Source organism: Hoplias malabaricus, chromosome 18, assembly GCF_029633855.1.
Source record: "Hoplias malabaricus isolate fHopMal1 chromosome 18, fHopMal1.hap1, whole genome shotgun sequence".
NCBI classification, from domain to species: domain Eukaryota; kingdom Metazoa; phylum Chordata; class Actinopteri; order Characiformes; family Erythrinidae; genus Hoplias; species Hoplias malabaricus.
The window spans coordinates 4043022-4068343 of record NC_089817.1 but is presented as its reverse complement, the minus strand read 5'-3'; the positions used below and the strand labels follow the sequence as shown (position 1 = coordinate 4068343).

General features: G+C 43.8%; 2 protein-coding genes across 2 annotated transcripts in view; both read left to right on the top strand.

Moving 5' to 3' along the window:
• Nucleotides 1-6184, top strand: part of LOC136675144 (protein unc-13 homolog B-like) — a 31060-nt gene extending 24876 nt beyond the window's left edge. The window contains exon 8 of the mRNA XM_066651568.1: nucleotides 6134-6184. Coding sequence (XP_066507665.1) covers nucleotides 6134-6184 — 51 coding nt within the window. The remainder of the gene's footprint in view (nucleotides 1-6133) is intronic.
• Nucleotides 6185-6689: 505 nt separating this feature from the next.
• The window catches only part of unc13bb (unc-13 homolog Bb (C. elegans)), a 39831-nt gene continuing 21198 nt past the window's right edge, over nucleotides 6690-25322 (top strand). Inside the window, exons 1-14 of the mRNA XM_066650599.1 lie at nucleotides 6690-6763; nucleotides 8399-8473; nucleotides 8761-8980; nucleotides 9948-10175; nucleotides 10679-10820; nucleotides 12653-12822; nucleotides 15322-15437; nucleotides 16129-16292; nucleotides 18695-18845; nucleotides 20302-20370; nucleotides 20515-20604; nucleotides 23105-23245; nucleotides 23517-23647; nucleotides 25011-25096. Of these exons, the coding sequence (XP_066506696.1) occupies nucleotides 6716-6763; nucleotides 8399-8473; nucleotides 8761-8980; nucleotides 9948-10175; nucleotides 10679-10820; nucleotides 12653-12822; nucleotides 15322-15437; nucleotides 16129-16292; nucleotides 18695-18845; nucleotides 20302-20370; nucleotides 20515-20604; nucleotides 23105-23245; nucleotides 23517-23647; nucleotides 25011-25096 (1831 nt within the window). The 5' untranslated portion in view covers nucleotides 6690-6715. The remainder of the gene's footprint in view (nucleotides 6764-8398; nucleotides 8474-8760; nucleotides 8981-9947; nucleotides 10176-10678; nucleotides 10821-12652; nucleotides 12823-15321; nucleotides 15438-16128; nucleotides 16293-18694; nucleotides 18846-20301; nucleotides 20371-20514; nucleotides 20605-23104; nucleotides 23246-23516; nucleotides 23648-25010; nucleotides 25097-25322) is intronic.

The following is a 25322-nucleotide window of genomic DNA, read 5'->3' as shown; positions in this document are numbered from 1 at the left end:
GGAGCATGTTTTAAAGCATCCATGTCTGGAGAAAACTCATATAAAATTCCCGTCTGAGTCCTGAGTCCAGGCAGGAAGCCAGAGCTTGCCCTTGAGTGGCAGCACCTCGGAGGTGTATTTCTGGACTCTCGGTTACAGTCATGTTGGCATTGAGTGCATTTAGCAGCGTAGCAGGACCAGCGCTGAATTTCAATGACCACCTCGATGTGGATTAATAGACATTAGTTTTGCTGGGAATGGAAGCTGGAGCGCATTACAGTCAGCCGTATTCCACTGCTCGCTTCAGATGATGACTCACTGCAGACTGAGGTCCTGGCCAAACCACTGATCCGCCATCAGGACCAACAGGACACTGGACACAGCTGGAGAGGAGTAGACGTGGGCAGCTTTTAACAATAAGATTTGAATTCTGGAGGAAAAATGCTGCATGATGATGTTAATTTGTTCTGTTCTACCATTGAACATCTCCAGCTCGTTCCAAACACTGCATCTAACCAGGACCCAAAGAAAGTCTGAACATCACAGAACAGACCTTAAAGCAACACCGTATAAGTGCTGGTGTTTTTCAGCCTTGCTACCCTCACAGTTGCAGAGCGAAATCAATGGGGGAGGTAGGGAGGGAGGTGTGATGGCCTGCTACCTTCCTCCAAAAGTTACATAATAGTAACTGAGTGCTGAGCCTGAAGTAGTGATGACAGAAGCTCTATTTTCCTCTATTACACTTTAGAGGAGCATCATGGTGATTATGAAGCTGTAATTTTAAGGTAAAATTAAAACCTAGTGTTGCTTTAAAGCACAGTTTATGAATCACTGAACAGATCGGGCACAGAACACACCTCTCATAAGATTACAGAATATGAACTGAGTAGGTCTCTGAGAGCCATGATCCAAGTCATATAGTCACCAGAACTCAGGCTGAGCAGATGAAGCAGCATTTTGTTGTGATGCTGGAACCAACTGCCAAATGTTAGATGTGCCCCAACTGTAACAGTTTATAAATATACGTTGTAAACTTTCCCTTTTCAAGTGACTGAGATCTATAACTAGCTCTTTTTCTATTGCTCTTTAACACTTCATTTCTGAGTTTTCAGTTTTAATTGTATTTTCTCTTTTAATTTTACATTTTCATTTAGATTTTGTATTTAGATGTTATTTGTTATTTTTAAGCACAAAATCCTTAGTATATGTGCTTTATAATACATTTAACTTGCCTTGCCTTAAACGGAGCAACTATCAGTTCATGATTTTTGCATTTTAAATTTACATCACATGAGCATTTTTGTTTCTAAATAGCTGTGAACGTGACTGGTTTGCAGGGATATTTCACACGTGTTAAATGCTTGCTTTTTTTTTACCATTGAGGCTGATGAAGACCGAGGAGGAGGGGTCACAGTCCCACAAATTATTCTCCTGAAAAAAGACTGAAGCTAAATGTGGTGTCATCCTGTCAGGCTGTGGGGATGCTAAAGCAGCCATTAGACCCAGCAGGGCTCTGGTTAACAGCTAAATGACACATGGTGCACACAGCTGGACTGTAACACACTCAAATCCTGCTGGCTGCAATGCAAAAGCCTTGTTAGAAATAATAATAATGCCTTTGATTGTTCACTCTCCCTTCAATGTTTAAAGCAATGTGTACTAACTCTTATAATTTGTGAACACACAGCTTGTATAATCTCCATAGAAAACAATGAAATTTATTACGATGCCCTGGAGCAGCTGCACATGAGCCTAAGATCACAATGCCCAGTGCCAAGCATTGTGTGTAGAGATGTAAAACAATCCAGCACTGAGCTGTGGGACTGTTTAAATGCATCTGCAGAGACTGTAGCTCTAGAGGATTATTAAACATGTGTGAACTGGACACAGACGAGGTAATTGGGCTGGTGTCTAATTGCCATGTTATCAGATGTCTACTGTATCATTTCAGTGAGAGAATGGTCACTGATGTAAGACTGTACAGTATTATCTCTGTCTTCTTGAGTGACACACAATGGCGTACAGAAAGCAAAAGTGGAAGAAACAAAAAAAAGAAAAATGTTAGTGGCCCGCTGTTTCTTTGGCTCATTAGTTGTTAGATATTCTTCTGCGTTCTTGTGTTTTACTTTTATAGTGTCCGTATTCTTGAAAGAGATATTTAAGAGTTCAGCAGTTTGACTGAGAATGGAACATTTCTAGCGTCTTAATAAAACACTGTAAAGACCGCTTTTTAAGTTTGTTGCAGTTTGTATTATATCAGATATTAAATAGTTATTTAACAAATGCAAATGATTATTCTCATTCTGCGGTAATCTAAAACTAAACACTTGTTTATATATTACAGATGACAATTTGAAGTATGATGGTCATTTTCTGTGGCTACAGTCCCCAGGACATCGAGCTGATGATCAATATGTAGGTGTCACCTGACCCTAAGGTGGTCAGCCCACTCAGGGACATTTGAGCCCAAGGAATGCTATCCCAAAGTTGTAACAATGAACAAGATGAGACAAGTGAAGCTGGCATGTTCCAGCAGAATGTGGCCAAGAGAAAAGAACTGGGCAAGAAAAGAGCCCAGAGTCCCAATGTTAGACGAGGCCTACGCAAAAAGATCCAGAAATGTCTTCAGGGTCCAGAGGTGGAGGAAAACATGTTTGTCTGTGGAGTAAAACAAGATCCTTCAAGCCATGAGCGTGCTTCTCCCTCACTGTCGAACACTGTACCTGAAACTGAAGCAAGCAAGAAGCAATTAATTGGGGAGGTTGAGTTAACTAGAGAAATTACCACCAGGAACCCATGCCAGGTTCAGACCAAAAGCTCTGTGGCTGACTGTGGAAGCTTAGCTACCTCTGATTGTGTAGACATACGAGCCACAATGGAAGAGAGGAGGAGAAGACCTGAAAAAGAAGAGGGTGAAGGGAAAAGCAAGGAAAGATGTTCCAGCACCATAGTGGACCACATTTTGAAAGAGCTTCAGGGAATCAACAAAATTCAAGAGGAGATCTCAGACTTGAGGCAATACCTGACATCAGTGAGTGGCTCAGTTGATGAGGTTTCCTGCTGTGTGGATGCTGTACTGATGGAAATCGAGGAGCTCTATTCTGCTGGAGCCATTGGTCACCCCTCACCTCGAAGACTAATGACTCCTCAGAAGGGCTTAGGCAAACAAAAATCAGTGGTGAAAACCCAGACAAACAGAGAGATTGGGGCTCCTACTTATCGTGCAGAACCAAGAAAACCGAGATTGCATGATCCTGAGGTTTCATATCACTCAGACGAATCATCTTCCAGGATCCATCCTTCCAACTATCCTCACCACGGTCAACTTTACGTCCAAGACTTTCCAAGCACTAGTTCATTTTCCTCAGGTCATAGCTCCAAGAGTAGAGGCCAGGCTTGTAGTTACCATTCCAGGGAGCCAGACTCACAAAGGGATGACTGGGGTACTTCAGGCTTGCCTCTGAGCACTAGTGGAGAAGGAGGTTGGAGTGAAGAGGATTGTTGCTCTTGCCAAAACAGTGCAGATGAGGTGGAAGACATCAGGCAACCTAATACCTGGCGTAGGTACAACGGTGCAGAAACTAGCAGCACTCCAGGCCACTCTTCCAGAAGTAGTTCTGAGCACTTGTCCTTACTGTTTGGACACCAGTACACCTCCCTGTCCAGCTTGTCCAGTGTTGCAGAATGGAGGATTCCCAGGAAACAGGCGGTCCCAGATACGGATTGTGATTGCACACCAAATTGCCCATATTCCCGGAGTTCAGGGTACCATACCATGGATGCATATGGAGATGAGCTTTGCAGTGGCCCATCCAGAAGCCTTAGTTGTTCCACCATGGGATTGACGGATAATGACGATGGTTGCCAAGACTTGCACTCTTCTTGTGAGCACTGCCTTTGTGTGGGTCAGGTTGACCTGGATTCTGCAGAGAGCACAGAAAGAGAGTGGCCTGACCGAGTATCTGCAAGCCTGCCTGATGTGCATGGTCACCTGGATTATTCTGAAAACACAGACACAGATGGCTCCCAGCCACCCAATGCTGGGATTGATGTAGTAAAGGTTAGCAAAGCCATGCTCACCTTCCGATCTGCTCTTCGAGGAGCTTTGAAGAGGCTTGAGGTGTCTGATCCTCAGTGTCCAAATGAGAATATTTCAGACATAACCTCCAGCCCAGAGAAACTTTCAAACGAACGTTTGGAAGATGACTCAACTGTGGATGGGTCAGATTCTGAACATTTTTTGCCATCAAGCTGTGAAACCTTAGATCAAACTTTGTCGCCCCAAAAGAAAGGCGGTACTTGTTTCCAAGGAGAATATGATCTTAACGACCAGAAATTGCACATGACCGAATCGGGTGACTCTCAGTTATTTGATCTGCAGGGATCTGCTTCTGGTACTGCCACTCCATCTTGTACTCCGACTGAATATTACTCAATGGACCACTCCATCAGTGCAGAAGAACATCTCACTGAACAGGAGCTGTCCCTCATTGTTTCTCCTCAGCTCAGCTCAGAGAATCAAGACCCTAGGTCAGAAGCAGTGGAAAGTGATTCTGAAGAGACTTTTCAAGCAGAAATGCCTCTTGTTGTTTGTGAAGGCACTGAACAAAGGTCTCTGGACACAGTCCTAGAAGCAGAGGTGGAGGTAAATCAGGTAGAGGCTCAGGGAGATCCAGAAAACGACAACCCCGAACAACTAGACCCTCACAACCAGAAGTGCCTTGCCAATATCCAACGTGTCCTCAAGGAGCAGAGACAAAGACATAAGCTGTCTAGGATTTCTAGTGGGTCAAAGCGGACGTTTTCTGAGGAGGAATTCAACCCAGGTATAAATTACTGTTGGAATTTGCATGTGAAAGTCTGAAGGGTTTCTGATATAATTTGTAATAAAAACATAAAACAGTTTGTGTTGTTTTTGTAATTGTTTGCAACAACTAATGCAGCAAATGTGCCTGTTTGGATCTGTTTTGCAGAGGAAAGCAAAGAAGATGAGCAGGTCACTTTAAGATATTCATGTTTTGTTTTGTTTTTGTTTATTTTTTTACTGACATTTCATCCTTAACTTTCACCTTGTGTTTATCACTAAAAGCATGCGCTCTGCCATCGCATGTGAGAGGATCAGAATGTTGTCTCAGTTACAGTCATCGTGTGACATCTTCCTGTATTTTACCTGTGTTCTTCATGTACAAGAAATCAGTTTTATTATTCAAATAAACCATTGTCACAAATTCCTCATTAAATCTTCACAGAGATGTTTGTATGTTGTTTATTTATGCTCACTCAGACTCTTTCTTAGTCTGGTTCAGTCCCTGATTAGCCCTGAAAGAATTCCATCTGAAAACCAGCACTAGTCTTGCAACCCGATTGCCTCATAAGACTGTTTCAAAACGTAGAGAGCTCAGTGGCAGTGCCTTTGGGTTTCCAGCTGCCCTGCTGTACATCCATTTTTCTGAGTCAAATGTTTTCAAGACATTGATCAGAGGTACATCATTCAAACATATGCCAGAGACTGTGTGTTTTTTTGCCCTGTGTTAGTGTTGAACATGTAAATTATTTGATACATGGTTGTAATCAAAGGTGAAACAGCAGTAACCTTTAGAGTGAGGCATTGAACATAAATCCAGTTACTGTCAAAAAAAATGCCTCTGGTCAATTTACATGGTTTACTGATATTCTATTTATAAATAATTCAAATTCGTTATAGAGATGTGATTTGGTGGGGAGTGTAAATGGTCCTTTGTGTTATGAATAGCTCTTTGTAAAGGTCTATACAAAAACGTATGTCTTCCCCTTTTATTTTAATCTGGCTTCAATAAAGACATACTAATTTTCTCATTAATTACATCTATTAGCGCTGTAATAAATAAGCGACAAACTACAGCATACGTCTACCTCAGAACCTGCTTCTTAAGTGTTTCTGTGCTGCAGTTTGTTAAGTATGTTCTTATTTTTGTTTCTAGATGTTGCATGTTCCTTAGATCTGTGTTTATTCTTATTTACTTTTGACGGATCTTTGAAAGTCATGAGACTCGACCAATTCTGTCTGTCATTTATCTTAGGGCTTTTTATTATTGTTATTAATAAAAATGATTGGCTTCTCTCATATCGTGTGTAAGAATTCATTGCCAATCAGAAATGTCTGTCACTGAAACAGGGACGGCGGAATGGAGATAATTCTAGACACGGCTGGATCAAAACAGGGTGAGAGTTAACACTGTAATGTTATTGTGTGCTCGTTACAGGGGGATTCTACCCAAAATGTTTAGTTAGTTTAATAACTCAGGGAAGTGTCCTACTAGTCCGAATCCAGTGGCTAGGCTAACAGTCAGTGGCTAGGCTAACAGTCAGGATTGTTGGGGTCACAGTGATACCCAGTCGTCATGTAGAGTAATGAATGCTGAGTATTGTAATGCTGTGCTACAGATTATTACATTATACTAAATATAACATGCTCAGGTTCAGTTTTCAGGTTAGAACCCTACTTCAAAATAATAAAGAAATCAGAAAAAGACAGCAAAGGCTATTGATAGATACAGCATTGAGAAATTCAGGAAATTAACTATGTATTAATATTATAATCTAAAATGAGTATACTCAGTTCATTGGGTTGAAGCGCTGTTGATTTTAAAGTCTCCAAAATAAACATCAGTGATTAATAAATGATTTATTGTGTGTGTGTGTGTGTGAATCAACAAATTTCCACAGAAGTGGGAGTGGCTTGTTTGGGATTGACAGCATGCCGGATTTACGGAAGAAGAAACCCATCCCTCTCGTCAGTGATGTGGTACGAACTGCTCTGTAGTTCTTAGTTCAGGAGCCAACAGAGCCCCAGTGTTTCTCAGTGTTACCTGTTTTAAATATTCATACGTTTTTGGTTGTATGAAGGCGCTTGTGATTAATGAGTATCAGTATTAATTCTACAATAATTCATATTCTTTACTGTGATTTATAAATAATGTAATGAGATATGTATTTTGCTTATTTTATTTGAATTAATAGCTGTTTCTTAAACAAAATCTGCCTGAGATTTCAAAAATACATTACTTTCTCCACATTCAGTTTATAACTATTGTTTTAACAGTTTTATATTATAATATAGCTTAATATAATTTTATATAATTATAATTTTAATATAACAAAGTTTTTGAATATTGTTTAATACTGTGGAAATATCTTTTGGAAAACTTTTAATTGCCTTTTTACCAATATTTTTTGTTTTTTTTATGCTGTGGGAAGAAATGCTGTGGGTGTGTTGACATTATGGTGATTTGGCTAAACTCAAATATTTAATAGTAGTGACATCACATAAAAAAAGCAGCGTTGACGTAAGTGACTAAACCTTGGGAAGGTCACAATTAATGAACTACTCTGAATAACACGTGAATAACTGTGAATAACACGTCTCAGGATCTCAGGAGTTTAAAATTAACCATAAAAAGTCCTCCGAAGTAAAGATCATAGATTTGAAGCAGGTGGGAAACACTGTGGTGACAGCAGTTGTTCAGTCTTCTTGTTTTTTGTGTATTTTTATAGTGTTTTATGTATTGCTCTGGAGCGCTTGTTAAAATTGATTATAATATTGATGACTATTCCCACTTTTGAAAAACATTCACAAAATCCTGTACACCTCTCTTGAATGCATTCACTCACTGTGCCCAGGCTATGGTAAGTTTGATGAACCCCTCTTTGCAGATCTAACTGCACTGGGTATTGTTTATGTTACGGTGGAATGGACGATACCGAGTCCATTTCAGTGACGTGCAAATGCCGCAGCGAAAACTGAATTTGGAGGATGTTTGAGCAAAATTAAGTCTTTCCAGTCTTTGCAGCAAAGTCTATCGAAGATTTTTGGCTGTGTGTGCTCGTGTATTTGCACTGCCGCTTAGCATAAACATACAGGAGTTATTGTTCACCCTCCCGGCCACTGTTTTATTTTGGTTTGGTTCCACGCCTTCCTGCTTTACATACGCAGCCCTTTTTACCGTCATCACTTCCATGCTGATATAACAGCCGATGGCTTTATAGATTAGACTTTCTTGATAATATTACATATCCACATCCTGTTTTACCAGCTCTGCAGGATGTGGCTGCCCTGAGCATTGGTGGACCAGTGTTTTGACTCCTATCCTCAATCCTCTTCCCTTTCATTTCTCTTTCATTTCTTGATTTCCCAGCACACCTGTCGCATAGAGCCAGCCCCTAAATTTGTATTTGTTTTTTTTTTCCCTCTCTCTATTCGTTTGGTTCAGAACTGACTCCTCCATCCAGTTGGTAGCTGAAGGACACCAGTCGTTCTTGTAGTTCTTTATTGCACTGTTATTATTTTGGCTGTTTTTTTATTACCTTTGGAAACGGTGCTGATGCATGTTGGGAAATCTTTTGTCCTGTAATGGATTAAGATCTGTTCTCTTCTGGACAGTCGCTGATCCAGGCCAGAATAGCAGGCATCGCCTCGGCCATGGCCTCACGCTCGTCCGTCAAAGATGAAGAGCTGGTGAGTACGAGAGATGATACTGGTTCACTTCAGTGTATTACGTAATCACTGTGGAGTGGAGCAAAGTCACAGTTCACGAATGAGATGTGCCTTTTGTAAACTTGAAGATGACCTCTGTCTTAAACATAATCATAACTGTTTGGTATTTAATTCCCCCTCTATTCTCTCTCTTCTTCCCCTTTCTTCTAATCATCTTTCCTCCAAACTTGTTTCTCTTATCCTTCTGTCCTCCTGTCTTCTCCTCTAATCACTCTCTTTCTCCTCTCCTCTCCTCTTGTCCTCCGCAGAAGAGTCATGTTTATAAGAAGACACTGCAGGCTCTGATCTACCCCATCTCCTGCACCACTCCTCATAACTTCGAGGTGTGGACAGCCACCACTCCCACCTACTGCTACGAGTGCGAGGGGCTCTTGTGGGGCATCGCTCGGCAGGGCATGCGCTGCTCGGAGTGTGGGGTGAAATGTCACGAGAAGTGCCAGGAGCTGCTCAATGCCGACTGTCTGCAGCGTGAGTAGAAAGGAAGGGGAAAGTACGGTAAAGTCCTTTCTGAGGGCCATGTTGCAACTCTCCAGTTTGGTCACTTCCCTCAAAGAGGAATAGCCTCATCTCTTTTTAAACCCAAATCTTCACAGAGAAGGTGAAGTGCATGTTTAAGGCTTCCCCAGCACCAGCTTATCGTCCTTTTCCATTATCTTTCCTTTAATGTTAAAGATACTTGTTTTTTTTTGTTCCACTGAAAAGCTACCGTTTTTGAGCTTGAACGCATTTTTCAGGCACCTGTTTATTTGAGTTGTCCCCAGGCCTCGTCCTTCAGAAACCCCCCTCAATCTGGTAGAGCCTGGTCTACAGTGTTCTTTAGTGACATTTATCGATCCCGGTGCATGCGTGTACATTTTTAAATGACAGCGGAGCTGCTGAACTGTCTCCTGACATGATTTATCCAAATGGGATCACTTTGAGACCTGACTCTCTGAGCGACAGCTCCATTAGCTGCTCCAGAAATGATTTAAGGTGAATCTCCAAAAAGCAGACGGCTGATTATTAGCCGAACGTATTCCAGAGGCCGGGATGTTCGCAGGATTGATGGGCTTGCCGGATTGGTATCAGGTTTGTTTACAGGGTTTTGAAATGAGAGCCGTGATAATTAAAGTGAGGGACATATCTCTCAGGGACAGTTGAAGCCGAGTGGAGATCCTGGGTTCAAATCAAACGCACAGTGGCTGGTGATTTGAGTTTTTTTTTTAAGGGACTTCCACCGATTTCTATAAAGATTTTCTATAATTTAACAGCAAATCAAAATCTCACGCTGTTCAGACGTCTGCTTCCATTCCACGCCACAGAGAACCATCCAGGCGCTGAGTGTTTCTCTCAAACAGTGCGTTTTACACTAACTCTACACCCACTGATTTCAGACTTTCCTGTGAGTGTGTGTGTGTGTCTCTGTGTGATGTTTTCACTGTTGTCAACCTCTCAGGAGCGGCGGAGAAGAGCTCGAAGCACGGAGCTGAGGACCGCACTCAGAACATCATCATGGCCATGAAGGACCGCATGAAGATCAGAGAGAGGAACAAGCCTGAGATCTTCGAGGTCATCAGGGACGTGTTCGGAGTCAGTAAAGCCACACACGGCCAGCAGATGAAGACCATCAAACAGAGCGTTCTGGACGGCACGTCCAAGTGGTCCGCCAAGATCTCCATCACCGGTATGGCCCAGACATCCGTGAGAGTATTTCCACAGTTCATTCTGGTTCATTCACGTCTACATCAACGGCATTAAGTAGGCGCTCTTTTCCAGAGCGGTTTACAGAAAGTGAACACAGATCTAGGTCAAAACAACACAAGGATCAAACCCCACAGCAGTGTTCTCCCCCTGTGTAAACAGCCCCTGTTCAGAACGCCCGCTTTCAGCACCTGTTCCTTTAAATGATAACGAGCCGCTCGCTGTTCACCCCGCCCCCGAGCGCACAGCAGTGAGGAGCGAGGAGCAGCTCTGGTTTTTAGCCGTTTTCACTCTCTGTTCTCGTTTTCTCAGTGTCTGCATGGGTTTCCTCAAAGTGCTCAAATATTTTCCAGTACGTGTATACATGATGATCTACGTTACAAAGTCCTCATCTGCTTGACCTCTGGCTGCAGACACTACGTCGTGTCTGCCTCTGTGTGTTTGTCTCTCTGTCTGAATGTCTTTCTCTCTGTCTGTGTGCTGCAGTGGTGTGTGCTCAGGGGCTTCAGGCTAAAGATAAGACTGGCTCCAGCGACCCCTACGTGACCGTCCAGGTGGGCAAGACTAAAAAGAGAACCAAGACCATCTACGGCAACCTCAACCCAGTGTGGGACGAGAAGTTTCACTTGTGAGTACCTAATGGACCCCTCCACACACACCTGTCAGACTAATGTGTCTCTTTCTGTCTTTAAACACAGCCCCGGGCTCGTTCTATTAAAATGTGTGTCGTCCCACTTGGAAAGGCTCTGCGCTTGTGCCATGGTTTTCAAAGTGTTCTCTGGCCCTGAGCTGGACCCTAATTCAGATCAGTTTCTGTGCTCTGGACCCCTGTCTTTTCCATAAATAGATCATTGAGGTCACAAGCGTTTGTTTCTACCCAGTAAAAGTTTCAGAGTTTGAGTGTGTAATTGAGGCATTAAACTGTCGAGTACACATTTGATGCAACAGCATTCGATACTGACGAGTGAGCGTCAAACGTGTGCAGAAACATTAGTTGTGTTCCTGAGATCCACTTATCTTATTTGTGTTGTTTTATACATCAAAAGCCCTCATTTATTTTTTATGACCATTGACAGCCTCTCTTCGCTCTCCTGACTGCTCTTGCTGTCTGTGGGGCTGTCCCTTTAAGGCTGATATATGTAAATGGCCTCGCTTCTGATTGCCTGCTGTTTATTTGGAAATGATTGAAAGAGCAAATCAGTCTGAAACACTTTTTATCTTCAGGTGAATGTGTGGGACGTATCTCAGTGTGGGATATATATATATATATATATATATATATATATATCCCAGGGAAGTGTGTTCTTCCTCTCTGTGTCTGCATGGGTTTCCTCCGGGTGACTGTCTGTGAGGAGTGTGGTGTGTTCTCCCTGTGTCTGCGTGGGTTTCCTCCGGGTGACTGTCTGTGAGGAGTGTGGTGTGTTCTCCCTGTGTCTGCGTGGGTTTCCTCCGGGTGACTGTCTGTGAGGAGTGTGGTGTGTTCTCACTGTGTCTGCGTGGGTTTCCTCCGGGTGACTGTCTGTGAGGAGTGTGGTGTGTTCTCTCTGTGTCTGCGTGGGTTTCCTCCGGGTGACTGTCTGTGAGGAGTGTGGTGTGTTCTCCCTGTGTCTGCGTGGGTTTCCTCCGGGTGACTCTCTGTGAGGAGTGTGGTGTGTTCTCCCTGTGTCTGCGTGGGTTTCCTCCGGGTGACTGTCTGTGAGGAGTGTGGTGTGTTCTCACTGTGTCTGCGTGGGTTTCCTCCGGGTGACTGTCTGTGAGGAGTGTGGTGTGTTCTTTCTGTGTCTGCGTGGGTTTCCTCCGGGTGACTGTCTGTGAGGAGTGTGGTGTGTTCTCCCTGTGTCTGCGTGGGTTTCCTCCGGGTGCTCTGGTTTCCTCCCACAGTTCAAAAACACACGTTGGTAGGTGGATTGGTGACTCTAAAGTGTCCGTAGGTGTGAATGTGTGTGTGAGTCTGTGTTGCCCTGTGAAGGACTGGCGCCCCCTCCAAGGTGTATTCCCGCCTTGCGCCCAATGATTCCAGGGAGGCTCTGGACCCACCGCGACCCTGAACTGGACAAGGGTTACAGATAATGAATGAATGAATATTTTCCAGTATGAATGGGAAAGATGTCTTAAATATTTAGACCATCTTTCAAATTTCGGAAGTGTGTGAAGTTTGTGAAGAAAATCCCAAACTGCTCTCTGCCCAACTGTCATCATTCGGATGATAAAGATTAGTTTTAATGATTTAAAAAATACATATATATTGCTACGGTTAATACACACAATGTTGTATGTTCAGTTGTATTCTAACTTGATCAGCGCTGTGCATAGAGACTTACAGCCAAGGCCTGTATCCATAACTAGTTCACCATCTTGTATTCTCCTGTTTCTGGACTGAAATGCTTTATGATGCTGTTATATTCATACTGCTTTACGGACAGTTTGATTGGTCTGAGTGTGTTCTTGTGTGTTTCTCAGTGAGTGCCACAACTCATCCGACCGTATTAAGGTACGAGTGTGGGACGAAGACGATGACATAAAGTCGCGTGTGAAGCAGAGGCTAAAGAGAGAGTCTGATGATTTTCTGGGGCAAAGCATCATCGAGGTGCGGACACTCAGTGGAGAGATGGACGTCTGGTACAACCTCGGTGAGTCCTCTGTGGGTCTGCAGAGAAACAATGGTCTAACAGTATTCTTTCAGAGGTGAATCTGGGCAAACTGCCCAGATCTGTCACATCAGCTGACAGATGCCTGTCCTAACTAGCACCTAGGCAGAATGGCTCAAAAGTGTCCGTAGGTGTGTGTGTGTGTGTGTGTTGCCCTGTGAAGGACTGGCGCCCCCTCCAGGGTGTATTCCCGCCTTGCGCCCAATGATTCCAGGTAGGCTCTGGACCTACCATGACCCTGAACTGGATAAGGGTTACAGATAATGCACATTTGCTTGAGCAAGTTTTGATTTCTGTTATATTCAAGCTGCACTCAAAGTCGAACTCGTGTTGTGACTTCTGACGCGTGCAACAGCCAAACCAGCGATTGTGGTAGTCATATATTAACTAATAATATCAATATTTTAAAACGTCCAATCAGATCGCAATGGATTGCTCTGAGGTGAATATCTGAGGGTGTATCGTGGCGACCATTATCTGTGAAACCGTAACGCTCTCAGCCCTGGACCCTGACCTTAGACCACTCTCTGAGCCTTCAGCATGCCTGGCTGCTCCTATTCGAAGTGTCTTCTGGGTCTTTGTGTGAGTTTAAAGCGCTTGGAGCGGTGTAAAAGCTCGCTGACATACTGCACCTACTCGGAAAAGGAAGCATCAGCTTCCGAGCCATCACACTCTCTGTGTTACACATCTAGGTCACATGGGCTGGAATAGCCATGACTGTTGTTATGTGTCTTTTGGTTTGATGACCTTAGCTGGCACTGTCCCGTCCCTAACCCCAACGTCAGGTCTGAAGTTGTAAAATCGCTATGTTCTGTGATGCCGCGTGATAAAGACATCACAGAAGCACTTAAAGGGCCAGTATCCTACCGTTTTTATGTGTTTTATTTTTACTCTAAACTTACTTTTGAAGGCTTTATAATTAATTAACATAAATAAAAGCCAAATATGCATTATTACAGCATTTTATGCAAATATCAGCCATTTTTCGAGTTGTATTTATTCGTCTGTATTTTAACAAGAGAAACATTGATTATACCTTTATCAGGGAAATAAATAAACACTTTCACGCATGCGATTTGTGTCCAGGCACCTTTTACCGTGTTGTTTTGTGCGTCAAAAACACTCATTCATTTTTTATGACCATTTCCAGCCTCTCTTTATCATTCAGAATAAAACACAGTTTTTGTGGTTGCCCCTTTAAGGCTAATATATGTAAATAGCCTCAGTTCTGATTGGCTGCTGTGTATTTGGCCTTAATGAAACAGCAGATCCATCTGAAACACCTTTTAAATTCTCTTGAAATCGTGGGAGTGTATGACTGAGAAGTGAGCCTATGGTTTGCATTGGATTTGTGACCTCACAATTGAAATGGGCGGCTTAGTTTCCAACTTTGAGGAAGGGATGTTTGACATTGTGACAGACTGAATATAGATTTTGTTATTAATAATAAAGCATGATATCTACCCTTGTAGCAAACACAGGAAACACATGCTGTGGAGAATAGTGTCAGGGGTTTGCACAGGTGACAGCCTCAGTTCAGACGTAAATGGGAGCCCCGTGGTGTTGAGGGTTTGTGTGTGTCTGAACTCCATTACCCACATTCCCCTGCCCTGTGGCACATCTGTTCCTGCACATTTACCTCCAGTGTAGATGGAGGGACCCTCAGGGTTCTGCTCTAGTCCCAGGGAAGCGTGCTCCACGTCCATCTTTCTGCTACTACATTTCAGCGCTTATCTCTGGATAAACACTCTATATCCAACAAGAGTCCATCTGCAGAATGATTGGAAATGTGCACCCCTCCAGATTAGTGTCTGCTGGATGATTATAAATGTATAACGTAAACATACAAATGTAATTTTCATGTTTATGGTGGACACAGGGGACTGAAGCTAGTTTGAGGCAAATGGAAGTGTACACCGCAGCACAGCGTTACAGTCTAGTGGTGTACTGTCGTAGCAGATTATCAGCTAAAGTCACTCTGTCTTTCTCTGTACACTCCTTTTATTCCTTCATTGTCTCTTCCCTTGTTCTTTTGCATTTTTGTGTGTTTCTAATTGCCCTTCTCTGTGGCTTTGGTCTCTACAGCAGCTCTAACAATTACAGTCAATAGCAGTAATTGAGCTTCTCTCTCTCTCTCTCTCTCTCTCTCTCTCTCTCTCTCTCCCCAGTAAGAGAGAGAGGCGTGATCTGCCCTGATTATTATGTACTCTGCTCCCGTCGGAAATCGACCGATCAGTCGACACGTACAAATTACTATAATAATTTTCCCGTCAGGAGAAAAGGAAGGGGCGAACTCTGTGACTCAGAGAAAGGCCGCACTGTTCTCTGTTCAGTTTACAGATGTGTTTACATCAAATATCCCACTGTCTCCTTTACTGTGATTTAATTCAGTGTTTCTGGGAGTTGAGCCACTGCACTAATGTCATCAATCTCTGTCTCTGTCTGTCTGTCTCCCTGCGTTTGTGTGTGTTTCTCCTGCAGAGAAAAGGACTGATAAATCAGCAGTATCCGGAGCTATCCGTCTTCAGATCAGTGTAGAAATTAAAGGAGAAGAGAAAGTGGCTCCGTATCACGTGCAGTACACCTGTTTACACGAGGTACAAGCGCCGTACACAAAGAACAACCACAACTGTCACATCAAAGTTAACCACACCTCTAATATACGACTCAGCACTGTGTCCAAAAGTCTGCAGACACCCGTACCTTAACTATTTTAAGATGTGTCCTCTTTTTGGAAGTCCATACGATAAAATGAGAGCTCCTGGATCAGCCACATGAGCCTGGTCCTGCCATGCTCAATGCTAAGTGTAGGCGAGGAGGGTGTACACCTCCCAAAGTATGAATTTGTCTGTCAAAACCTCACAACAATATTCCAGAACATAGTGAATCACTCTCAGAAGAAATGTTGGATGAGCTGGTGTCAAATGTTAAAAAAAAATCCAGTATAATTCAGTTCTTTATTTTCAGTGGATGTCAATGTAAAATGATGCTTATTCCAAGTCATTTTGGAGTGTTTCTATTGGTTGATTCATCATGACATTGACATCAAGACACTGTGTGTGAAGGACAGGTGCTGTGTTCAAATGATGTAGTAAACTAAACATCCACAGACGTGGAGGAACGGGTTTCTCTGTGTATATGCGTTTTTTTTGTCCTCTGTCTTCTGCTCTGTCCTCCTCTGCTGAAGGTGAGTGAACGCAGTAGAGGCCACACTGAGGGCGAACTGCTCATATGTCATTAACATGTTCCATAAACTTCACTAATAAAAGCTCTATAAATCCTTCCCAGAACCTCTTTCACCACACCACGGACGTCCTTGGTCAGGGCGTGGTGAAGATACCGGACGCTCGCGGGGACGACGCCTGGAAGGTCTACTTCGATGACGTGGTGCAGGAGATAGTGGACGAGTTTGCAATGCGTTATGGGATCGAGTCCATCTACCAGGCCATGACGTACGTCCTACCCTCCCTCTTTTCACTTGCTGCTGTTGGGCAGTTTATCTTTACGCAGCTAAGATGACAACTTAACAACGTATGAAAAACACATCGCCTTATAATTTGTGATACACCACACCCCAGACAGTAGAGACAACCACTGTAGATCAGGAATAGAAAACAATTCAATTTAACAAGTGATTCACAAGATGAATAATATATATATAAAGGGAAATAAATAAGAGATTGATAATAAATGACTTCTGTTACAATTTATAGAGCATAACCAACACATTCCCTCATATGCTGAGATCTACCTACAGTAAAGGACACAAAAAAGGAGGGGGGAAAGAGGAAAGGAGGGAAGGAGGGCGTGAACAATAGGGAGAAATAGAGGGGAGGGACAGTGTGTTTAATCAGGGTTTTTTGGTGTGGATTCTAGAAATGTGGACCTTAATGAACTGGCGACACATTTTACAGAATCAGTCTAAAACAAACAAAGGCCATAGAAATATCATTTATTCATTCATTCATCGTCTGTAACCCTTATCCAGTTCAGGAACCCCACGCAGACACAGAGAGAACACACCACACTCCTCACAGACAGTCACCCGGAGTGGGACTCGAACCCACAACCTCCAGGCCCCTGCGACACTACCTGCTGCTCCACTGTGTGGCCCCCATAGACATATATTCTTAAGAAATATCTTATTAAGAAATATTACAAGGATGAAAAATTTTGATTTCAGAGGATAATCCACATCCCTTTACCACTCTGTCTCTTTCGTCAAACGAGTGCGTTAACAGCAGGTCATGGTCACGGATTATCTTCTTAATTAGGAACAGACATTTAATACAGAAGCTCTAAAAGGCCATGGTTTTGCTCATATTTTTAACTGCATTTTATCAGGATAATTATTTATATTAATATCTCATTTGTTATGTTGTGATAATAAAATAAGCAAAATCATGGCTTTTTAAGGCTTCTGTTATGTAAATATTCAGGGTCATATTACCACTTTGAAACATTTTGTCAGTTTTCCTGGAAATACAGCAGAGCAGATGCAGAGTAGGGTTTTTCTTTCCCTTCCCTTTTCCTTTTTCTCTAAATCACGTCCCATTCTTATTCCATTCCTTGGTTTTATTTTGAAACCATTGATATTATAAATGGTCCTGTCTCTGCACATCTATCTCCTAATTTAGAAAAGCTTCTTTATGGCTGTTTTCTGTGTCAAGTGTTTGGAATATGAGAACCAATGTCCTGAGTGCTCTCCCTCTCTCTGGATGGTGATGGCATGAGCTATTTTTTATGACTCGTGTTAATAAAGTCCATTTAGACTCCACTGCAGTCATAGCTGAGGTCCTACCACTCAGAAATAAAGGGACTGGAATGTGGGGGTGGTGGGGGGGCAGTTGATTTTTTTGAGGAGTGTGGTGTGTTCTCCCTGTGTCTGTGTGGGTTTCCTCCGGGTGACTGTGAGGAGTGTGGTGTGTTCTCCCTGTGTCTGCATGGGTTTCCTCCGGGTGACTGTCTGTGAGGAGTGTGGTGTGTTCTCCCTGTGTCTGCGTGGGTTTCCTCCGGGTGACTGTCTGTGGGAAGTGTGGTGTGTTCTCCCTGTGTCTGCGTGGGTTTCCTCCGGGTGACTGTCTGTGGGAAGTGTGGTGTGTTCTCCCTGTGTCTGTGTGGGTTTCCTCCGGGTGACTGTCTGTGGGAAGTGTGGTGTGTTCTCCCTGTGTCTGTGTGGGTTTCCTCCGGGTGACTGTCTGTGAGGAGTGTGGTGTGTTCTCCCTGTGTCTGCGTGGGTTTCCTCCGGGTGACTGTCTGTTAGGAGTGTGGTGTGTTCTCCCTGTGTCTGCGTGGGTTTCCTCCGGGTGACTGTCTGTGAGGAGTATGGTGTGTTCTCCCTTTATCTGTGTGGGTTTCCTCTGGGAGCTCCGGTTTTCTCCCATGCTCCAAAAACACACGTTGGTAGGTGGATTGGCGAGTGTCCGTAGGTGTGAGTGAATGTGTAAGTGTGTGTTGCACCGTGAAGGACGGGTGCCCCCTCCAGGGTGTATTCCTGCCTTGCACCCAGTGAATCCAGGTAGGCTCCGGACCCACCGCGACCCTGAACTGGATAAGGGTTACAGACAATGAATGAAAAATGAAATCCAGATATTCTTGGAGTGGGAGGCCAGTCTCAAGGGAAGCTGATATGGTTTTTAAATTAGTAATGATTTCATTAAGTGTCAGTACACACCCAGGCCACATGGATTTTCATAAATCACCTATAAATACCTAGGGCTCTGTGTTCTGTTTACATTAACAGGACAGTTTATTATAAACCCCACACCTCGCTGTTGTGCAGTTAGCAAGCAGTAAACCTAACCTTAAAAAAAAAAATTAGTATCTTAATCTCTCTCTCTTTCTCTCCCTATAGACACTTTGCATGCCTCTCCTCCAAGTACATGTGTCCCGGTGTTCCCGCTGTGATGAGCACACTGCTGGCCAACATTAACGCCTTCTACGCCCACACCACCGCCTCCACCAACGTCTCGGCCTCTGACCGATTCGCCGCATCAAACTTTGGGGTAAATGCCCGATTGTTAAAGCCGTACACAATCCTTCATCGTACAGTGTTTTAATCCACAGTGACTTGAGTTACTGTACTTTTATCTGTGGTCCTTGTGTGATATGTGTGCATCTCATTAGCCAGCAGTGTTTCAGTCTGTCTCCCAGGTTGGCAGTTATATTGAATATCACGACTCGTGTGTATTGTGCAAGTTTAGACCATTTTTGTGTTTGCTAGCACCTCTATGGGATTTCTATTATTATGCTAACGTTAAGTGAGTTCTGTTGCACATGTACACTCTTTAGCTGTTCTAGATTAGGGCCATGAAGCCAGTAACAGACACTGATCCGTTTTACCGTGTGTATAGAATATAACTTGTGGCACTTGCAGAAAAGCACCTAGGTCAGAAGTGAACTGGGGAATTGACTGCTAATCTAGGCCTACTGTTCAGCTCCTGAAGTCCTACCAAATGGCTGAGCTCACCTGGCTGCATCTACGTAGAAGACAATTCAGTACAAAATATCCAAATAAAACAAGCAATGATGCTTCTGTTAAATTAAACATGTACTGCTTTTAATTACCAGAAAACATGCGTCCACCTGTATCTTCTCCACTGTGCTGTGACGACACTGTAACAATGCTGTACGCAGAGGCCCGGCGTCATTATTTATTTTTAGAAGTCGAAATAAGATGCTAAAACTTTGTCGTTTCCTTCCATCTCATCATCAGTCCTCTATTAGCAGGGGAGATGGAGAACAGCTTATTTCAGAAGGCTCGTTAGTGCAGCTCATTCTCTCAGGGCCTGTTTTCTCCACCTTAAGTGTGATTGCAATCCAGAAAATCATTTCAGGGCGATGGGGTTACTGCTGGGCAGCGGAAAATAACACAAAACACAAACAGGGAACTGGAGATGGAGCTCCATAAGTCAGCAGATCTATTTTAGTCCGGTATCGACGGAGTCTGTGGGTAAATGCAGTCCAATACAATAACACTACACACACAATCCATTACGTGGTGTTAACGCTGTCTCTGTTAATGCATGGCTTTTATTAATGGCCCAAGGAATCAATTTAAAGTTTGCCTTCAGTGAAATATGCTAATGCTAACTCAGTGCAGTGAAAAATAAGCTTGTTAATGTACGAAAGCCTTGCCATTTTGTGATAAATGAAAGCGGGCCGTTTCTGAATCACGGTCTTCTAATGGGGGATATATCTCAGCTAATGAGTGCTGGTCCTGTGCGTTAGTTAGGGATGTAAAAGCATGGCTTATGGTTTGTTTAAGAAGCCAGACTTTAGTCTGAGCCTCTTTCTTCTCTCACTGGGTGGCCTTGTTTCACAGCGAGTCGATTGGTGGGCTCTAGATCAACACATGAATACATATGCACTTAGTAGCAAGTACCATTAATGAATATTCAATTAAAAAGCATTAAATTACTGTTAATTGAGTAAAATAATTATTACCTTCTCTCCCAACAGAAAGAGCGCTTTGTGAAGCTTCTGGACCAGCTCCACAATTCCCTCCGTATTGACCTCTCCACGTACAGAGTGAGTGACCATAACGTTCATCAATCCATCCATCCACCATCCTCTGATTTATTGTAATCAGCCTAAAAGCACGTGTTCGTTGATTGGCCAAGGTTTAAGGATTATGAATTATATTTCTGCACCTTGGTGTGTCTCTTCTTGCAGAATAACTTCCCTGCGAGCAGTAAAGAGCGTCTTCAGGATCTCAAATCCACCGTGGACCTGCTGACCAGCATAACGTTCTTCAGGATGAAGGTACAGACAGAAACCATGAGAATTCAGAAATGAGGGTGCTGTTGTTAGAAGAGATATGTTCATATTTTGTACAGGGCTGGACACCTATTATATAGATTTCACTCAACATTATTTACAGCGTCTGTCACTGACTGACGGACATTACAGGGCGTAATGTACAATTTCACTCGGATGTGGACATGAGCGATACATGTGCTGTACGTAAGAAACACTTGTAAATGATATGTTTTGTCACCTACAGGCAGAGTCTAATACGTGTAAATAATCAAAAAATACTTTTAATTTACACACCATAAGAAAATGATATTTTTAGGCACCTAGTCTATTCATCTTTCACGGTTTTCCTAGATTCTCCCTCAATATCCGCGATAGAGCAAAAACCGGTGAAGTAGCGAATCCGTGAAAGATGAACCGTGAAGTAGCGAAGGGTTACTGTATTTACAAAGTCAAGAGGCTGTTGTTTGATGGTGAAGTCGTGCTCCTTTCCATTTTTGGCCGGAGCACCCGGAAGAAACCTCACGCAGACACAGGGAGAACACACCACACTCCTCACAGACAGTCACCCGGAAGAAACCTCACGCAGACACAGGGAGAACACACCACACTCCTCACAGACAGTCACCCGGAAGAAACCTCACGCAGACACAGGGAGAACACACCACACTCCTCACAGACAGTCACCTGGAGGAAACCCACGCAGAAACAGGGAGAACACACCACACTCCTCACAGACAGTCACCTGGAGGAAACCCACGCAGAAACAGGGAGAACACACCACACTCCTCACAGACAGTCACCCGGAGGAAACCCACGCAGAAACAGGGAGAACACACCACACTCCTCACAGACAGTCACCCGGAGGAAACCCACGCAGAAACAGGGAGAACACACCACACTCCTCACAGACAGTCACCCGGAGGAAACCCACGCAGACACAGGGAGAACACACCACACTCCTCACAGACAGTCACCCGGAGGAAACCCACGCAGACACAGGGAGAACACACCACACTCCTCACAGACAGTCACCCGGAGGAAACCCACGCAGACACGGGGAGAACACACCACACTTCTCACAGACAGTCACCCAGAAGAAACCCACACAGACACAGAGAGAACACACCACACTCCTCACAGACAGTCACCCGGAGGAAACCCACGCAGACACAGGGAGAACACACCACACTCCTCACAGACAGTCACCCGGAGGAAACCCACGCAGACACGGGGAGAACACACCACACTCCTCACAGACAGTCACCTGGAAGAAACCCACACAGACACAGAGAGAACACACCACACTCCTCACAGACAGTCACCCGGAGGAAAGCCACGCAGACACAGAGAGAACACACCACACTCCTCACAGACAGTCACCCGGAGGAAAACCACGCAGACACAGGGAGAACACACCACACTCCTCACAGACAGTCACCCGGAAGAAACCCACGCAGACACAGGGAGAACACACCACACTCCTCACAGACAGTCACCCGGAGGAAAACCACGCAGACACAGGGAGAACACACCACACTCCTCACAGACAGTCACCCGGAGGAAACCCACACAGACACAGGGAGAACACACCACACTCCTCACAGACAGTCACCCGGAGGAAACCCACACAGACACAGGGAGAACACACCACACTCCTCACAGACAGTCACCCGGAGGAAAACCACGCAGACACAGTGAGAACACACCACACTCCTCACAGACAGTCACCCGGAAGAAACCCACGCAGACACAGGGAGAACACACCACACTCCTCACAGACAGTCACCCGGAGGAAACCCACGCAGACACAGGGAGAACACACCACACTCCTCACAGACAGTCACCCGGAGGAAAACCACGCAGACACAGTGAGAACACACCACACTCCTCACAGACAGTCACCCGGAGGAAAACCACGCAGACACAGTGAGAACACACCACACTCCTCACAGACAGTCACCCGGAAGAAACCCACGCAGACACAGGGAGAACACACCACACTTCTCACAGACAGTCACCCGGAGCGGGAATCGAACCCACAACCTCCAGGCCCCTGGAGCTGTGTTACTGCGACACTACCTGCTGCTCCATCGTGCCGCCTGGAATTATATCATATTTGCAGAAATTAAGAAATATATTGTGATATAAACTTTGCCCATATCGTCCAGCTCTAATCTTGTCATATGAAACCTTTATGAATGCATACTTTTTAATTAATGGGTTTTATTGTGTTATATAGACAGATCTAATATGAAGGAAGAGCACGGATTTGTAAGAATTTATAAATGTTCACTCCAAATAGTACATAGAACATCTGTGAAAGAAACAATAGAGAATCAGTCATGAAGACACAATCCTGCACCGGGAACACACCACTTGGTTTGGGAGTAGGAGGCAAGCAAGGTCAATGGACACATGAGATTCCGTCAAATACAGTACCTTGGGGTGTGTGTGTGTGTGTCAGTATATTTCCTCTGACTCTTTATCGCCTCCGGCTGTACAGGTGCAGGAACTGCAGAGTCCTCCCAGAGCGAGTCAGGTGGTCCGAGACTGTGTGAAAGCTTGTCTCAACTCCACCTACGACTACATCTTTAACAACTGCCACGAACTCTACAGCCGCCAGTTCCAGCCAATAGGAGACCTGGTCAGCCGTCTTTCATTTAACCTGCAGTAGATTAGTAATATACAGTACTGTGAATGTGAGATTATATGGCATTAACTGCTCAGTATCTGACAGAATGTATCACGTGTTCATTTAATGTTTATATAATCTACTTATGTATGGACTGCTTCACTAAACTATCTGCACTTATTAATTGATTCATTTGGATCGTTCATGTTGCGTCATAGGTGCGTACGATGAAACTTGTGTGTGGTGGGGTTTTATTTGTTAGTTTTGCTGTTTTCTGGTTCAGAATAAAGAGGACTTCCCTCCAGAGGAGCAGGGACCCAGCATCAAGAATCTGGACTTCTGGCCCAAACTCATCACTCTGATTGTGTCCATCATAGAGGAGGACCGCAACTCGTACACACCTGTCCTCAACCAGTCAGTGAAAACACGCACACATTACAGGCACACACTCATAAACACACACACACACACACATATATATATATATATATATATATATATATATATATATATATATATATATATATCACACTCTCTATATCTCTCTTTCTGTATTGTTCTCTCTCTTAATATCTCTCGCTCTCTCTTTCTTTATCTCTCTCTCTCTCTCTCTCTTTCGTTCTCTCTCTCTTGTCCTCTCTCTCTTTCGTTCTCTATCTTTCTCTTGTTCTCTCTCTCTTCCTTTCTCACTCTCTTGTTCTCTCTCTCTCTTTCTCTTGTTCTCTCTCTCTTCATTTCTCACTCTCTTGTTCTCTCTCTCTCTCTTTCTCTTGTTCTCTCTCTCTTCATTTCTCACTCTCTTGTTCTCTCTCTCTCTCTTTCTCTTGTTCTCTCTCTCTTCCTTTCTCACTCTCTTGTTCTCTTTCTTTCTCACTCTCTTGTTCTCTCTTTTGTTCTCTCTATTTCTCTTGTTCTCTCTCTCTTTCTTTCTCACTCTCTTGTTCTCTCTCTTGTCCTCTCTCTTTCTCTTGTTCTCTCTCTCTTTCGTTCTCACTCTCTTGTTCTCTCTCTTTCGTTCTCTCTCTTGTCCTCTCTCTTTCTCTTGTTCTCTCTCTCTTCCTTTCTCACTCTCTTGTTCTCTCTCTTTCTTTCTCACTCTCTTGTTCTGTCTCTCTCTCTCTCTCTTTCGTTCTCTCTTTCTTGTCCTCTCTCTCTCTCTTTCGTTCTCTCTTTCTCTCTCGTTCTCACTCTCTTGTTCTCTCTCTCTCTTTCTCTTGTTCTCTCTCTCTTCATTTCTCACTCTCTTGTTCTCTCTCTCTCTTTCTCTTGTTCTCTCTCTCTTCATTTCTCACTCTCTTGTTCTCTCTCTCTCTTTCTCTTGTTCTCTCTGTCTTCATTTCTCACTCTCTTGTTCTCTCTCTCTTGTCCTCTCTCTCTCTCTGCATTTCGTTGTCTTGTACAGAGCAATGACAAAGTTGAATCTATTTATCTATAAAAATAATTGTAATCATCATCATTTTAAATACTTTCACCGTAATCCGTCGGCACTGATTTGTGACTATAGCAGATTCTACACAACCTGTTTCCTGTTAATAAGGTTATTCTGGAGAGCAGCGCTGTTACAACAGTAACAATAGAAGCCACGCTGCCTCCTACACTTCCTGCAGTGATTTACTCTCTGTCTGAACGACTCTGAGTCATATCAACGTTATACAGCATTACAGTGCCTTCTTTGCCCCAATCAGAACATTACTGACCACTCAAGACCTGTCTGAATTATTGTGACTATGGAGTTTAGCACATCTACTAAACACAGCTGTAACCCTCTGTATCTCAGGTTTCCTCAGGAGCTGAACGTGGGGAAAGTGTCTGCTGAGGTCATGTGGGTCCAATTCTCTCAAGACATGAAATACGCCATGGAAGGTGAGCCTTCCCGTGTCTCAAAGAGAAAGCCATTCAGGAGTGCAGACACCGTACCAGTGTATTTGACCACAGAGTGTTGGAGGTCTATAAGGAGCAGAACAGATCTGGTCTCAGACCTGTATCTGTCAGTATGTAGAAACACTAATTGAGTCCTGGAACATCTGCATCCTCTTTGTGTTATTTCCTGCACCTTCCTTCACACACCTACGAGCCAAAACATTAAGAC